A 19,198-nucleotide genomic window follows, 5' to 3' on the forward strand; every position below is an offset into this window, starting at 1 on the left:
GGGGAAAAAAAAAAAAAAAGAAAAAAAAAAAAAAAAAAAAAAAAAAAAAAAAAAAAAAAAAAAAAAAATTATAATATATATTTATATATATATATAAATATGAATCCTAAATATTACAAAGTGTATACCATATATTACTACAGTTTAACAATACAATTATGTTATTTCCATTTTATCGTGTATACATTTATATAAGGTCATTTTAACATGTTATTAGAAAAATTAAAAGAAAGAATAGACAACGTAGATCAGAATATAAATTAATATAAATAAAATAAAAAAATAATAAAAGATTTGTTACAAAAGTATAATATTGTATCAACATAGGGAATTCATAAATATAAGAAAAAAAAATATATGCAAATATATATATAAAGGTGAATATGTGGGATAGTACCTTCATTTTTGCTAAAAATACATATAATAAAAAAAAAAAAAAAAAACTAAAGACGAAAAAAATAATTCTTCTAAGTTATATATTTCAAAAAATATATTAATTCTTATTTATATTTACAATACATACGTATAAAATATAGATACATATATATATATATATATTTAATAAATGAAAAGTACGAAAAGGTTTCTATTTTATGTTAATATAAGAAAACTTACTATATTTCTTATTTATATATAATTACGAAATGGAAAAATAATATTTATGTTGCTGTTAATAAAATTAAAAAAAATATGTACATTTTTTTATCTTATATTTTTGTTAATTTTTTTTTTTTTTTTTAAATAAAAAACATGAGGGGAGGAAATTAATCTTTTTCTATTGATATTTTATGTTATTAAATATTATAAAAGAAAAAAATATATCTTTGATTTTATTTTATATTAAATAATTTCATAGCAGTGTTATTAGACATTCCGTATATAAAAAGAAAAGATATGTTTTTTTTATACATGTTGAGAAAAAAATATATGCATATATTTAATGATTTAATTTTTATGGAAGTTTTCTATGAAAAGATATATAATTATATAAATGGTCATTTTAAAAAACGTGAAAATATATATATATATATATTTAAAATCATGTCTCAGCGTGTGTAGATTAAAAGTAGTACATTTTTTTGAAAAGAAAAAAAAAATGTCACAATATAAAACATATATATATATATATATATATATATATATATATATTTACTTTTTATATTTAATATAATTTTTCGTTTAAATTGTATCTCAATTTTGACTTAAAAATATAAATATCCACTTCTTTTGAATTGTAGAAATAGATGAAAAAAAAAAAAAAAAAAAAAAAAAAATGGAAGAACCTAAATGTGATATCTTATATGAACATATGAATTATGATAATAAAATAAAATTAATTAACATAGCAAAGGAAATATATATAAATATAAATAATAATAAAATAAATTCTTGGAGAAATGCAACTATAGCTTTAAGAGATAAAATAAAAGAAGTTTTAGATTTTAACGAAAAAGGTTGGCATATAATAATTGGATCCAAATTTGGATTTTTTTGTACACATGAAATTTATCATGCTTTGCATTTTAAATTAGATCATATAGAGTTCCTTATTTTTAAACATGGATAAATAAATAAATAAAAGTATATATACATATATAATATATAGTATAATATAATATATAAATATGTATGAATAATATTGTTTTTTTATATATGGTATTTTTTATTTTATCATTTAAATAAAAAAAAAGAAAGTATGTGTAAGAATATATCATTTATTTTTTTTTTTGGGGGGGCAGCTTATATTCACATTTACTATATAAGAACTTATGATGAATGAAAATTTTCAATTAAAAAGAAAAAAAAAAAAAAAAAAAAAAAAAATTTCATATAGAAGAATACTTGTTTTTTTATTAAAGATATAATTTTCTTTGTTCCAATGTAATGTATATATATATATATTTCTATTTTATTTTATTTTTATTTTTGTTCATGTGCATTGTTACAACATTTTTCTGTTAATAGAAATACGTGCACACTAAAGGGAAAACAATTTTTTATAAGAATTAAAAATAATTAAATGATAAATGAATATATAAAATTGAGAATATATTGTTTATAAATTTGTGTATATATTCTTAAAAAAATAAATTATACAACACATTTTTTTGTGTGTATATTTTCTTTAAAATTATATAAATAAGACCGAATTTATTCTTTTATATGAATTTATAGCATTTATAATGTGCTTATTTGATTTGTTTTTTTTTTTTCAATATATATATATATAATTAGAAAGACATATTTTTATTTTCTTTTACGTTCATATATATATTTAAATTAATGTTGTTTTGGACAAATAATTAAAATACTAATTAAAAATAAAATAATTAAGTAAACAATGTATTTTTATATATGAATTAAAATTTTTACTCTATGGTCTCACATTAATATGGTGTTTTTTTTTTTTTTTTTTTGTTTGTATGTTATTTTTTATAATTAATTATATATGTTTATTTTTTTTTTATTTTTTTCATAATTAAATGAATTTTTATTAATATTTATATTATTCATTTTTTCTGTGTAAATTATTTATGTGATGGTTCACTTGAATGTTAATCTATATAAAAAAAAAAAATTAAAAAAAAAAGGAAAGGAAAAGATAAATTGTCTTATAGTAATAAATAAATATACATACATATATATATATATATATATATATATATATATATATATATATAATCAGACGTATTTGTAAACACAGAATACATTTCTTTATATATATTAAAAATCTATGGAATTAGAAAAGACACATTTAATAAACTACTTTTTGGAAATATGCCCTACCGTTTTAGATTGTTCTAGAAAAGAACTTCAATCAATTTTAGTTAAAAAAGAAGAAGAAAAAATAAGAAAATTTTTGTTGGATAAAAATATTAATTTAATAGTTATAGGAAAAGAATGTAATGATAATGAAGAGAGAGAAATGAATGATAAAGAAAATGATAAGGAAGATATAAATATGAATGAAGAATATAATAATATAAGAAAGTCTAACTTAGATAATAAATATAATAATTTTTTATTTGTAGAATTAATAATAAATTACAAATGTGTAACTAAATGTATTTCAATTGCTTTTATGAAAAGAAATAAAGAAAACTTTTTGTCGTTAAATGATAAAATAGATAATAGAAATAAAATAAATTTATCAAATGAATTATTAATGTTTGTATGTGGACAAAATGATTGTAATACTCCATTAGATTTAGTTTATTTATATTTATCTCAAGGTTTTAATAATATTTTTGATGCAGCTTCTTGTTATGGACAGAATATAGCTGGTTCTGATTCTTCTCATTTTAATTATGGAACAAAAAAAGATGTAGAAAATATGTTTAGTATAAATAATAAATATATAGGATATGAAGGAGAAAATAAAGTATCAAATATATTAATGAATAATGTATCTAAAAAATTGAATGAATTATTAATATCTATGAAAAATGCACAAATTGATTTGAATATACCAATAATAAATTTACATGTTGATAAAAGAATAAAAAAACTATTAGAAGAATATCCAAATGTTGATGATATGAAACCTGATAAATTAAAACAATTATGTGAATCTCAAGAATTTATAAATCAATTACAAAAAGATGTTACTAAATGGATTGATGATATACAAAAGTTAACAAGATTAAATGGTGAATTTAAAAGTGGTGGGAGTGCATTATCTGAAATTAATTTTTGGATAGGTTATGAAAATGCTTTATATCAATTAGAAAATCAATTAAAAAACCCTGAAGTTATATTAACATTACATATATTAAAAAATGCTAAACGATATTTTGCAACTATGTCTTTTGATAGTGATATACAATTAAAACAATCGAAAGAATATGTATTAAATGTTAATATATTAATGAAAGATTTCCCTATAGAAGATTTATTAGGTGCAACAAGTATACAACAAATTATTCAAGCTGTTCGAAATATATTTAATCATTTAAAAAAATTAAAAAACACTACAAAATATCCATTATCCAGATCTTATAATTTTGTTGAATCATTATCTAGAGATTTAAATAATACTATGAAAAAAGTTCTATGTACTCAATCATTAATGAATATGGATTATGAAGAATTCGATGTGCTCATTTCAGGATGTGTCGAAATATTTCGACTATGGAATGAAGAAATGAGAATATTTAAGGATATGGTAAGAGAATTAATAAAAAAAAGAAGTTTCAATGAAAGAGCTCCAGCTAAGATGGTATTTGAACATATCAATTTACAAGAAAGGTTAGATGAAATTAAAAAATTTAGAAAACAACATGAAAAATTCAAAAGTGTTATAAGTAGAGTATTTGGTTCTAATAATAAGTCGTTAGGTATTAATTTATATAAAGATATTAATACAGCTTATAATATATTTTTATCATTAGATCCTTTGGATTTATCTAAAAATGGTGAAGATAATTGGGAAAAAGCAAAGTTATCATATGAATCTAAAGTTAATAGAGTTGAATCTCAAATAACATTTAAATTAAGAGACCAATTAGGAGGTGCCAAAACATCTGCTGAAATGTTTCATGCCTTTTCTAAATTTAATCCTTTATTTTTTAGACCTAAAATTAGAGGTGCAATACAAGAATATCAAAATACATTAATACAAATTGTTGTAGATGATTTAAGAAAATTACAAATGATTTATATCAATGGATATTTAAAAAGTGATTCCCAAAAAGTGTCTACTATTAGAGATATTCCTTTAGTAGCTGGATCAATTATTTGGGCTAAACAAATTGAAAGGAAATTAGAAGATTCATTAAAAAGAATAGAGAATGTTTTAGGTAGAGGATGGGAACAACATTCTGAGGGGAAAATTTTAAGACAAAATATTGACAACTTTAAAAATTTATTATCACAGAATAAAACATTTGAAAAGTGGTTAAAAAATATTAAGAGTGCAGATAAATTTGATATGTATGATAAAATTATAAATATAAAAAAATTAGGAGGAAATAATTATGAAATTTTAGCAAATTATGATTTCCAATTTTTTAATATTTTTAAAGAAGTGAGGTATTTACAATCTATAAATTTAAGAGTTCCATATTCAATAAAAGTAAAAGCTGATGAAACTAAGTTAATATATCCATATGCATTAACTTTACAAAAAACGTTTAGAACATATATGAAAATATGTATTTCTATGGATAATCAAGCTAAAGACATACCATTTAATCAAACTATAAAAAAATTAGTAGCTGCTATACATAATTCTGTACAGAATAAAATTAAGGAAGGGATTTATTTACATTGGGATTCAGATATAATAGAAACATATGTACGAAAATTATCAGAAACTATAAATACTTTTGAATTTATGGTTGATGAAGCAATGAATAAAAATAAAATTGTTTTAGATTCATTAGAAAAAATGAAAACATGTGAAGTGTGTTTTGATTGTAATGAACTAAAATCGTTAATTGAAATTATTCAGAAAAAGGCAGATGAATTATACCTAGAACATTATAGAAACGTACATTTATGGATTGAAGAATTGAATGTACATATAAATAAAATATTAACTGAGCGACTTGAAGAAATTATAAAAACATGGACATACGAATTTGTTAATTGGCCTAATAATGGGAAAAAGTTCATATGTAAAGAAAATATACATGAGTTTAAAATAAAAAATCAGCAATTTTATTTACATCCATCTATTGATTCAATGAGACAAATGTGGTTCTCAAAATTATCTGACGCAATAAACATCATTTGTGGTATAACAAGAATTAAAAATATTTATCAAAAGAAAGAGAAAACAAACGAAAAAATACAAATAAAAAGCAAGGTAAAAAATAGAAATAATGATAAGGATGATGATTATATATATTATACTAACGATCCTAATAATAAAAACAATAATATATATAATAGTAAGGGTGATGATGACAATAACAATATTGTTATCAATGATGTTATTTTAGATAATACTTATAAATATATTATATATTTCATAGACAAGGAAATATATGATAATGCAATTAAATCTATCAATGATATGGTAGATAAGGCACAAAAATATGAATCTATTTGGTTACAATATAAAACATTATGGCAAATCGAAATTGGAGATATAATATCAAGTTTTGGAGAAGATATAGAAACATGGAAAATATTTATGAATGAAATTAAACAAACAGAAAATACATTCGATACATTAGATACGGAAAAATATTTTGGACCGATTGTTATAGATTATAGAATACTTCAATCTAAGGTTAGTTCTAAATTTGAAATATGGCAAAAAGAAATAGTATCTGAATTTTCTAAAAAGTTAGGAGAAAAAACATTATATTTAAAAGAAGAAATTGAAAAAGCTTTATATGATTTAAATACACAATCTGAATTAAAGAATGAAACCGAAATAACAGCTATGCATATATTGTCTATGACACCCAAGGATATTATTGGAATAATGAATACCTATGATATGGATGTTCTATCGAAAACGTGTAATAGTATATATAGTTTTATTTACAAAATAAATGAAATTAATAAAAAGGAAGAGTTGGAATGGGGGAAAAAATGTGATTTATTAAAACAAAGTGAATTATTATTAGAAAAACAAAGATATGTATTTCCTACTAATTGGTTATATATAGATAATATAATAGGAAAATTAGAAACTGTAAAACAAATTTGTAAATATCAAATAAAATTAATTAAGGATTATTTACCATATATACAAAGTATGGTTTTAGAATTTGATAGAAAAGTACAAAATAATATAAAAGAATTATTTGAAGAATGGAATAAAAATAAACCTTCTCATGGAAATGCAAATAGTACAAAAGCTTTACAAATAATAAATACATTTGAAGAGAGAATTGACACAATTAATGATCAATATGAGATATCAGAGAAAATAAGAAAATTATTAGAATTAGAAAACAGTGAATCTGAAATTGGTTTTCATGTTTCACCTAATATACTTAAAGAAGAAATAAATTGTGTAAAAGGTATATGGGATGAATTAAAAATAATTTATTCAAATATATGTGATATGAAGAAAATGTTATGGTCTAATGTTGATCCTAAAGATGTTAAACATCGTTTAAATAATTTATTAGAATCTATAAAAAAGATACCTGCAAAATATCGTCAATATGAAATTTTTGATAATGTACAAAATGAAATACAACAATATTTGAAAACGTATAGCTTATTATTAGATTTAAAATCTGAATCTTTAAAGGAAAGACATTGGAAATTAATTTTACAAAAATTGAATGTTAAAATATACTATAATAAATTAACCTTAGGGAATTTGTGGTCTCTTCATTTATGTATTCATGAAAATGTATTAAGAGAAATATTAAATCAAGCACAAGGAGAAATGGCATTAGAACAATTTCTTAGAGGATTAAAAGATACTTGGAATGAATGTGAATTAGAACTTATACAATATCAAAATAAATGTAAATTAATAAAAGGATGGAATGATATATTTTCTACCATTGATGATCATTTGAATGCAATTCAATCAATGAAAATATCTTCTTATATAAAAATATTTGAAGAAGAAACATTTACATGGGATGATAAATTAAATAGATTACGTAATTTATTAGATGTATGGATGAATGTACAAAGGAAATGGGTTTATTTAGAAGGTGTATTAAAAGGATCGTCAGATATAAAATCATTATTACCTCAAGAATATAATAGGTTTAAAATAATTGATTCTGATTTTATTAATATTATGAAAAAAACTAGTGATAAACCAAAGTTGTTAGAATTATTTCAAATGGAAGGATTTCAGAAACAACTGGATCGTTTGTCTGATTCTTTATCAAAGATTCAGAAAGCTTTAGGTGAATATTTAGAAAAACAAAGGAATAAATTTCCAAGATTTTATTTTGTTGGAGATGAAGATTTATTAGAAATGATAGGTAATTCTAAAGATGCTAAAATAATTCAAAGAAATGTTAACAAAATGTTTGCTGGTATAAATTCGTTTATATTAAAAGAAAATACAAATGATATTATATTAGGTATGTCTTCACGAGAAGGTGAAGACGTTTTATTTTTAGAACCATTAAATATTAGTTCATTTAATACATTAAAAGAATGGTTAATAGTTTTAGAAAAATATATGAAAAATAGTTTAGAATTTTATTTAGATGAAGCAGCAAAAGAAATTTTAGAAATGGATATGATTGAATGTACAAAAATTGAAAATAATAAAATATTGTTATGGTCAGAAAAATATCCGAATCAAATTATATTATTATGTTTACAAATATTGTGGACTAGCAATATTGAAAATGAACTAATAAATTTTTCAAAAAACAGCTCTCATGAATCAAATATATTATTTCATAAAAGTGAAAAGATATGTTTGAATCTTTTAGAATTTTTAGCAGTTAATGTTGTTAAACAAAAAGATCATAGAACAAGACAAAAATTTGTTCAAATGATTACGGAATTAGTACATCAAAGAGACGTAATACGTATACTTATAGATAGGAATGTAAAAAATGTTAATAGTTTTATATGGTTACAATATATGAGATATTATTGGGATCCCAAAAAGAAAGATAATAAAATCAATTTAATTATAAAAATGGCAGATGCAACTTTTGAATATGGATATGAATATTTAGGAATGTGTGAGAAGTTAGTTCAAACTGAATTAACAGATGCATGTTTTTTAACCTTAACACAAGCATTAAAAATGAAATTAGGAGGAAATCCGTTTGGTCCAGCTGGAACAGGAAAAACCGAGAGTGTAAAAGCGTTAGGAGCACAGTTAGGAAGATATGTATTAGTTTTTAATTGTGACGAATCTTTTGATTTTACTGCTATGGGTAGAATATTTGTTGGTTTATGTCAGGTAGGTGCTTGGGGATGTTTTGATGAATTTAATAGATTAGAAGAACGAATATTATCAGCAGTATCTGAACAAATATTAACAATACAAACTAGTTTAGTTCAAAGAAAAAACGAAATAGAAATATTAAATAAAAAGATCGGATTAAATAAAAATGTAGGTATATTTGTTACAATGAATCCAGGATATGCTGGAAGATCTAATTTACCTGATAATTTAAAACAGCTTTTTAGAAGTTTTGCTATGATAGAACCAAATAAACAATTAATTGTTGAAGTGACATTATTTTCTCAAGGTTTTATAAGTGCTGAGCATTTATCAAGTAAAATAGTGTCTTTATTTGATTTATGTTCTGAACAGTTATCTAAGCAACCTCATTATGATTTTGGATTGAGATCATTAAAAAGTGTTTTGAATTCTGCTGGTAATTTGAAAAGATTAACTTTATTAAAGAATGAATCAAAATATGTGGAAAACAACCAAAATGGTTTTAATGAAACATTAGATGATAATAATAATAATAATATTAACAAGAGAAGTACCACAAATAATATAATTACTACTACTACTACTACCAGTAATAATAATAATACAAATGAGAGTAATATAATTTCAATGGAACAAACGTTACTATTAAAATCTGTGTGTGATACTGTTTATCCCAAATTAGTTTCAAGTGATATTATTTTAATAAAGAGTTTATTAAAAGGTGTATTTCCAAATGTGAACGTAGGGGATTTAGAAGAAAAAGGTTTAATTAATGAAATACATCGTTTATGTAAATTAAGACATTTTACACCTGAAGAAAAATGGATTATAAAAATATGTCAATTATATCAAATAATGAAATTACAACATGGTGTAATGTTAGTTGGAGATGTTGGAACTGGGAAAAGTAGTGCTTGGAAAATTCTTTTAGATTCTTTAGAAGCATTAGATAATATAAAAGGAGTAAGTTATGTTATAGATGCAAAATCTTTAGATAAAGAAGAAATATATGGAAAACTTGATAATATTAACTTAGAATGGACTGATGGTGTTTTTACAGGTATTTTAAGAAAAATTATTTATAATTCTTCTACTCAATCAGGAAATACAAATAAAAGACATTGGATCGTTTTTGATGGAGATGTTGATCCTGAATGGGCAGAAAATCTAAACAGTGTTTTAGATGATAATAAATTGTTAACATTGCCAAATGGAGAACGTCTTCCAATTCCTGAGAGTGTTAGAATATTATTTGAAGTAGATACGTTAAAACATGCTACATTAGCTACTGTTAGTAGATGTGGAATGATATGGTTTTCACGAGATATTTTGTCACCAATAATACTTTTTAAACATAAATTGAATATGTTAAAATATGGTGATAATGATTATCCTCGTAAAATGGATAAATTTAAGTTATTTCTTATTAATAACAATGAAAATGTTATCGAAAAGGATCATAATATTAATAGTAATAATAATAAAAAGAAGAATATTATTTATAGTATGAATCAAATTAATAATTATAATATAAATTCGAATGAACAAAATTTGCAAAAATTTGATAATGAAAATATAATGGATAATATTAGGATGAATTCTAGAATTTTTTTTGAAGAAAATGAACAAGAAAGCAGTTCATCATATATAATAAGAACAATTCCTTATAGAGCTGTAAATATAATTAGTGATTATTTTGAAGAAAATGAATTTGTACATCAATGTTTAGTTGCAGCAGAAAATTATGAACATGTAATGGATTATGAATATATAAGAGTTATTGAAAGTACTTGCTTATTATTACAAAAAGGATTTGATAATTTAGTTAAGAAGAATGAAAAAATAAATAATACATTATCTGATGATGATATAGAAAAATATATTACTAAATGGTTAGTAGTAAGTATATTATGGGGTATAGGTGGTTCCTTAAATCTTGAAGCAAGAGAAAAATTTTCCATGTATGTTCAATCCATTTGTTCTATACCATTACCTAATGATTTATTATCAAAAGGGAAAATGCATAATATGGATAATAGTAATAAAATATCAAATACCTTATTAGATTATGAACCTAATATTGAAGATGGAGAATGGATAAATTGGAAAGAGCTTGTACAAATGATAGATGTTGATAGAACAGAAATATCAGATGCAACTTTAGTTATTGAAACTATGGATACTATTAGACATGAAACAATTTTGGAAGGATGGCTTCATTTAAAGAAACCATTTATTTTATGTGGTCCTCCTGGATCAGGAAAAACAATGACATTAACATCCGTTTTAAAAAAATCATCTGAATTTGATATAGCATCATTAAATTTTTCTTCTGGATCTTTACCAAACTTATTATTACAAACGTTTGATCATTATTGTGAATATGTAAAGACAACAAGCGAATTGGTTTTAAGACCGTTACAACCAGGAAAATGGTTAATAATTTTTGCTGATGAAATTAATTTACCTACACCAGATAAATATGATACACAAAGAATTATTATGTTTATGAGACAAATCTATGAATCACAAGGTTTTTGGAAATATGACGTTAATAATAATTCATGGAATTGGGTTAAAATAGAAAGAATTACTTTTGCTGGTGCTTGTAATCCTCCAACAGATGCTGGAAGAAATCCTTTAAGCAATCGTTTTTTAAGACATACATCTGTTTTATATGTTGATTTTCCAGGTTATGAATCGTTAAAACAAATATATGGAACATTTAATAGAGCTATTCTTCGTAAATTTCCACACTCATCTCATTTAGCAGATAATTTAACACAAGCAATGGTTGATTTTTATACTAAATTTTCTCAAACCTTTACTATAGATATGCAACCTCATTATATTTATAGCCCAAGAGAATTAACCAGATGGAAATTGGCCTTATATGAAACATTAGAAAGTTGTGATGAATTAAAAATTAGAGATTTAGTTAGACTATGTATATGTGAAGGTTTAAGAATTTTTCAAGATAGGCTAATATATAAAAAGGAAAAGAAAGAAACCGATAAAATTATAGATGATATATTTAAATATTCTTTTCCAGATATTACCAAAGAAGATTTATTAAGACCAATTTTATTTAGTTCTTATATGAAAAATTATTATACAGAAATAGATAAAAAAGATTTAAAAGAATTGATACTTTCAAAATTAAAAATATTTAACGAAGAAGAGATAAATGTACAATTAGTTCTTTTTGATGATGTTTTAGATCATATTACAAGAATTGACAGAGTATTAAGACTACCATTGGGGCATTTGTTATTAGTAGGAGCATCTGGTGCGGGGAAAACGATATTGTCTAGATTTGTTTCATGGATAAATGGATTATCTGTTTTTCAAATTCGTGCTGGAAGAAATTATACTACTGAATCTTTTGAAGCAGATCTAAGACATATTATGAAACGTGCTGGAATTAAAGAAGAAAAAATAACATTTATTTTTGATGAATCGAATGTTTTAGGACCAGCTTTTTTAGAAAGAATGAATGCATTATTAGCAAGTGGAGAGGTTCCGGGTTTGTTTGAAGGAGATAATTATATAACCTTAATTAATGAATGTAAATCTGCTTATCGATCGAATATAGGTTTAGATGAATCAGATATATTTAAAAAGTTCACAAAACAGGTTCAACAAAATTTACATATAGTTTTTACTATGAATCCTGCAAATCCAGATTTTGCGAATAGACAAGCAACATCTCCTGCTTTGTTTAACAGGTGTGTTATTGATTGGTTTGGTGATTGGCCTTATAGTGCTTTATTACAAGTTGCTAGTGAATTTATTTTTAATTTAATCTTACCTGATAACAATTTTTATATGGATTATGTAGGAAATGAAGATGGTCCAATCAAAGGTAAAATTCAATATAAAAATAATAAAGCGTATTTTTTGTCAAGAGCTATTGTAGAAATTCATAATTCTGTTGTGCATATTAATAACGTTTTGATGAAAAAAGGGAATAGATATAATTATATGACCCCAAGAGATTTCCTTGATTTCATTAAACATTTTTTGAAAATAATAGATGAGAAAAAAGAAGAAGTTTCTAGTCAGAAAAATCATTTAAATTCAGGTTTGAATAAATTAAAAGATACAGAGATACAAGTTGCTGAGTTGAGAAATTCGTTAGCTATAAAAAAAAAGACACTTGCTGAAAAGGATTTGGAAGCAGAAGAAAAAATGAAGTTAATGATAGAACAACAAACTGAAACAGAAGATAAGAAAAAGAAAGCTGAAATATTGTCTAAAAAATTAGACGAACAATTTATAATTATTGATCAAAGAAAAGAAGTTGTTAGAAAAGAATTAAGTGAAGTTGAGCCTAAATTTAGAGAAGCTGAAGAAGCTGTTAAAAATATTCCAAAAAAAAATTTTGATGAATTAAGAGCTATGGCAAATCCTCCTATTTTAGTAAGGAATGCAGTTGAAGCAGTTGCTATCTTAATTATGAATGAAGGTGATAAAAATGTTACATGGGAAGATGCTAGAAAAATAATGAAAGGACAAGACTTTATAAATAAAGTATTATATTTAGACAAGAAAGCAGTAAAACCACAAACAAGTTCTCAAATTAAGAAACGTATAAATAATAATGATTGGGATGTTGAACGAATAAATAAAGCATCAAGAGCTGCAGGTCCTTTAGCTAAATGGGTTGAATCTGTTATTACATTTTTGAATATCTTAGAAACAGTACAGCCGTTAGAAAAAGAAATAGAGAAATTACAGGAGGAGACCAAAGTTGCTGAAGATCAATATAATGAACAAAGAGATATAATATGTGAGCTTGAAAAGAAATTAGTTCAATATAAAAATGATTATGCTCAATTAATTAGTCAAGTACAAAATATAAAACAAGAAATGGAAATGGTAGAAAATAAAATAAAAAGATCTATTAATTTAATAGATAATTTAAAATCAGAAAAAGAGAGATGGTCTGAAACATTTATTAATTTAGAAGAAGCTTCAGAAACGTTTGTAGGGGACTGTTTAATAGCTGCCGCATTTTGTGCATACATTGGATTTTTCGAGCATTATGAAAGACAGAGGTTAAAAAGGACATGGGGAGAAATTATAAAAATGCATTATATAAAATATAGAAATGATTTATCATTTATTGAATTTTTATCGAGACCATCAGAAAGATTACAATGGATAGGAAATCAATTACCAAGTGATGAATTATCTATAGAAAATGCTATCATAATAAATAATTATATACGATATCCTATGATAATTGATCCATCTGATCAAGCCACAACATTTTTGTTAAATCAATATTCTGATAAAAAGATATTAAAAACTTCTTTTTCTGATAAACATTTTATAAAAAATTTAGAAAGTGCTTTGCGATTTGGCTCTACATTATTAGTATATGATGTAGAAAAAATTGATGCTATATTAAATTCAGTTTTAAATCAAGAAACACATAAACAAGGTGGTAGATTATTAATTACTATTGGTGATTCTGAAGTTGATTTTTCACCTTCATTTAATTTATTTTTAACATCAAGAGATGCTCATTTCCAGTTTACTCCTGATTTATGTAGTCGTGTAACATTTGTAAATTTTACTTTAACTCCATCTTCTTTACAAAATCAATGTTTAAATATGATACTAAAAAATGAAAGACCAGATATAGATAAGAAAAGATGTGATTTATTAAAATTACAAGGAGAATATAAAGTGAAGATAAGGGAGTTAGAAGAATCTTTATTATTAGAATTATCTAATGTAAAAGGTAATATTTTAGATGATGATAATGTTATAAGTACTATGGAGAAATTAAAAGTACAAGGAGCTGAAGCTTCTAAAGAAGTTAATATAGCAGAAGAAGTTATGGTAGAAGTTGAAAATGTAAGTAATCAATATTTATTTTTAGCACAAGGATCAGCTAGGATATATTTTATTTTACAACATTTATGTAATATTAATTTTTTATATCAATATGATTTAAATTTTTTTTTTAATATAATGAAAGATATGCTGAATAATAATTATTTATTATCAATAGTTAAGAAAAAAGATCATTATAAAGAAAGATTAAAAGTTTTAGAGGATTTACTTTTTTCCTTAACTTATAATCGTGTAGCTAGAGGATTGTTACAAGAAGATAGATATGTATTTGGGCTTCAATTATGTTATGTTAAAAGCATAATAAATCCTAATATAGATATGGATCAAAGTTATTTACATTATTTGTTGAAAGATCATTATTCAAATCAAGATGTAGATGAATTTGAACATAATAAAATTGAAAAGAATTTATTACCAGAATATAATGATGAACAAATTAATGCATTAAATAATTTAATAAAACATAAATCTTTTCGTAATTTAAAAAAATGTATATTGAATAGTAAACAAAAGTGGATAGAATTATTACATTCGACTGAACCAGAATCGTTGGTTTGTTCTATACTTAATGATATGAATATGAGTGATGAATCTATAAATAAATCAGATGACTGGTTGAATCAAAATAAAAATAAAAATAAAAATAAAAATTCGAATATAATGAATAATGTTGAATCTGGAAAAGATGGTATATCCGAAGAAAAGAGATATATAAATAATGATAATACAAACATGGATAATACAACTACAACTACAACTACAACTACTACTACTAATAATAATAATAATAATGATAATAATGATAATAATAATTGTTATAATGTTAATAATGATATTTCTTTGTGCTTAAAAGAGTCCTTAATTATAAAAGCAATAAGACCAGATAAACTAGAAAATTGTTTTAATAAAATAATAAATCACATATTAGGTAGGGATTTTTTGTGGATTCCTGAATTAACAATAAATGATTTTGAAAAATATGTTAAGGAAAATGCAAATGGGAATATTCCAATTGTGTTAATAAGTTCTCCTGGTTTTGATCCTAGTAATAAAGTTCAACAATTAAGTGAAAAATGTAAAATTCCTTTATTTTCTATTGCTATGGGTTCAGAAGAAGGTTATATATCAGCTGAAAGGGTTTTATTTACTGCTCAAAGTAATGGTGGATGGGTTCTATTAAAGAATATTCATATATCTACAAAATGGTTACATCAATTAGAAAAAAATATTCATAAAGCTACGACAAATAAAAATTTTCGATTATTTTTAACTATGGAATTTAATCCTAGAATTCCTCAAAGTTTAATGAGAATATCCTTAACATTTATGTTTGAACCTCCTGTTGGTATAAAATTTTCTATTTTAAGATCATTTTCTTTATTTTTAGAAAATAGAGAATTATGTGAACCTAAAATAGCTAGATTACGTTTATACTTTATAGTTTCATATCTCCATGCAATAATATTAGAAAGAAGAAGATATACTCCTATAGGATGGACTAAAAAATATGAATTCAGTGATTCAGATTTAATGTGTGCTTTATCTGTTGTGGATAGTTGGTTAGATAAAGCTTCAACTAGAATAGGGAAAAATGTAAGTGAACATATTGATCCTTGTAACATTCCTTGGGAAGCTATAAAAAAGATATTAAATGAAGCAATATATGGTGGTAGATTAGATAATATGGTAGATCAAAAGATATTAGATACTTTTATTGATCATTTAATGAATAGTAATTCTTTTGAAACTGATTTTAAATTAAATATATGTAATAGTACATCATCAAATAAGGATTTTTTACTATCACCTGATTTGTTTAGGAATATAAATGATTATATAAATTGGACTAATAATATGAGTAATACTGATTTACCTGCATGGTTAGGTTTTGGTCAGCAAGCCGAAGGTTTGTTAACAACTAGAACAAATTTCAGTATTATATCTAAATGGAATATATTATATAGTAAAAGTCGTTCTGATGTTTATGAGCCTTTGCCACATTCTCTTTTAACAAAATCGTTGAACGAGGAAAAATATATAAGTTTTGAATTATATAAAATAAAAAATATTAACGAAAAAAGCATCAAAGATAAAAATAAAAATAAAAACAAGGAAAATAATAATAATAATAAAAAACATATAGATAATAGTAAGCATGTGATATCTTCTTCTGAAACAACTGAAAGTGAAACTTCAGAATCTTGTACTGTTAGCAGATCTATACATGTTTATTCAAATAATGAAAATATTTTGTTCATCAATAAAATTTTAGAAAATTTACCCCAAAATATACCTACTCTAGAAAAAAACGAGGAGAAGCTTAGAAATGCTGTATTTAGATGTTTTGAGAGAGAAAATAATTTATTTAGTGATTTATTAAAATTAATAAAAACAAATTTAAATCAATTAAAAAATGTTCTAGAGGAAAAAGTAAAATATACAAATAAAATCAGAGCATTAGCAAAAGATTTAAATTCATTTAATGTCCCATCAAATTGGTTACTCCATGGAAATAGAACAAATTTAAATTTGACAAATTGGTTAAAGGAATTAATTAATCGTTTATATCAAATAATAGTAATAACACTAGAATTTAATGAAAAAAGTTTTATTGATATAAATGAAAAAAAAAAACAAAAAAATATAAATATAGAAAATGATGAGGATCATAATTTAAATGATTTTTATAAAAGAAATCATGATAATATATTATCACATTTTAAATTAAATCATAAAGAAAAAAATTTATCTATAAATTTCATTTGGCTAGGAGGGTTGTTTTATCCCAGAGCTTTTATAACAGCAACGAGACAATTATCTGCTTTTAAATTTAAAAATTCGTTAGATGATTTAGAATTATCAGTATTAATTGGAAATAATAATAATATGCATTATGATGATATGATTCATTATACTATAACTTGTTTATCTATAGAGGGTGCTGAATGGAGCAACAAAGATAATGTAAATTAAAAAAAAATATATAAAAATAAGAAAATAAGACAAATTAAACTTGAAAAAAATTAAAAAAATTACTAAAAAGTTTTCATAATATATATATATATATATGTATGTATTTATTTTTTTTATGTATACACAAATAATTATTTATTATTATTATTATTATTTTATTCATATATTTTTTATAGTGTTTAATTTTAAGTGATGAACTCACAATTGATTTGCCTCCTGTAACATTAACTTGGGAAAAAAAGGAGATTTTAAGGCAAAAGCAAAGAGAAAATAGTTCCTCTTTACATTTTATGAATTTACCAATTTATTTAGACAAATCAAGGAATACATTTATTGGTTTCTGGAATTTCCCAGTTTTTAAAGGTATATCTGAACAAATCTGGTATCAAAGGGGAGTGGCCATATTTTTATCAAAAACGTATTAAGCAAAATAATATATATATATATATATATATAACATTAATAATATATTATTTTTTTCACAATAATTTATACATTTTATAATTTATTCATTTTGGGATGTAAGAATTATATCCAATTAAGTTTTATAATAATGTACATTTCTGATTGATTATATGATTTTTTCGTAATTTTATATTACACAAGAAACATAATATATATATATATTTTTTCTGCTCACGTATTTTATTATTAATATGGAAATATTATTATTACATACAAATATTTATAGGTGTACTATATATTCACACGTTTGTGATTTTTTTTCTTTTGAATAATTAACATATATATATATATATTTATATATTAACAGATTTATAAAAATACCAATCACATTTTCTATAAGTGTTTACGCAACTATAATATTTTTACATATATATATATATATTATTATTTTATTTCCTTTAAAAGTTGCTTCCTCTTTTCATCAGCTGTTAAATTAGAATTAAGTATTACGGCATTATTATTAGCGTTGGACATATACGGTTTGTTCCATTTTTCTATTTCCTCAGTGGTAAAAATATCTGCTTGTTTTTTTTTAAAAAACAAATTATTATTTTTTGGTTCGTTATATTCGCTAAATAAAATCCAAACGAGGCCTACAGTTATTCCTATAAAAATAAATAAATAAATAAATAAATAAATATATATATATATATATAAATTTATATATATATTTGTCAAAGTAGCATAATAATATGCTGAATATTATATAATAAGAATAAAATTTCCATATATACACAAATTACACATAAAAATATATTTATACAATATAAAAAATATACATAAAAAACATAATTAACTACCTGAAAACCATACACTAATTTTGAATGCTGGGCTTCCCTTAAGAAATATGGTTCTTTTAAAAGTTTTTATTTCTTTTACAAATTTGTTCATATTAATTAAAGGTAAAATTAAGGTAAGTACTGTGGTCATATTATAAGTTCAACATATATGAAAAAAAAAAAAAAAAAAAAAAAAAAAAAAAAAAATTAAAATATAAAAAATAAAAAATAAAAAATAAAAAATAAAAAATATGTATGTGAAAGGCAAATT

The 19,198-nt window shown here is 22.6% G+C and overlaps 3 protein-coding genes across 3 annotated transcripts; 2 read left to right on the top strand and 1 right to left on the bottom strand.

The window, feature by feature from the left end:
• Positions 1-1,273: 1,273 nt before the first annotated feature.
• Positions 1,274-1,567, top strand: PGSY75_0729800 (putative dynein light chain; the record flags this gene model as incomplete). Its single annotated transcript, XM_018785134.1, has 1 exon — positions 1,274-1,567. The coding sequence occupies one exon, from the start codon at positions 1,274-1,276 to the stop codon at positions 1,565-1,567; it is 294 nt and encodes a 97-aa protein (XP_018642635.1).
• A 1,167-nt stretch (positions 1,568-2,734) lies between these two features.
• Positions 2,735-18,108, top strand: PGSY75_0729900 (putative dynein heavy chain; the record flags this gene model as incomplete). Its single annotated transcript, XM_018785135.1, has 2 exons — positions 2,735-17,674; positions 17,860-18,108. 2 exons carry the CDS (start codon positions 2,735-2,737, stop codon positions 18,106-18,108), a joined length of 15,189 nt encoding a protein of 5,062 aa, XP_018642636.1.
• A 424-nt stretch (positions 18,109-18,532) lies between these two features.
• On the bottom strand, positions 18,533-19,078 carry PGSY75_0730000 (hypothetical protein; the record flags this gene model as incomplete). Its single annotated transcript, XM_018785136.1, has 2 exons — positions 18,533-18,753; positions 18,949-19,078. The coding sequence occupies 2 exons, from the start codon at positions 19,076-19,078 to the stop codon at positions 18,533-18,535; spliced, it is 351 nt and encodes a 116-aa protein (XP_018642637.1).
• Between the last annotated feature and the right edge of the window lie 120 nt (positions 19,079-19,198).

Source organism: Plasmodium gaboni, chromosome 7 (assembly GCF_001602025.1).
Source record: "Plasmodium gaboni strain SY75 chromosome 7, whole genome shotgun sequence".
NCBI classification, from domain to species: domain Eukaryota; phylum Apicomplexa; class Aconoidasida; order Haemosporida; family Plasmodiidae; genus Plasmodium; species Plasmodium gaboni.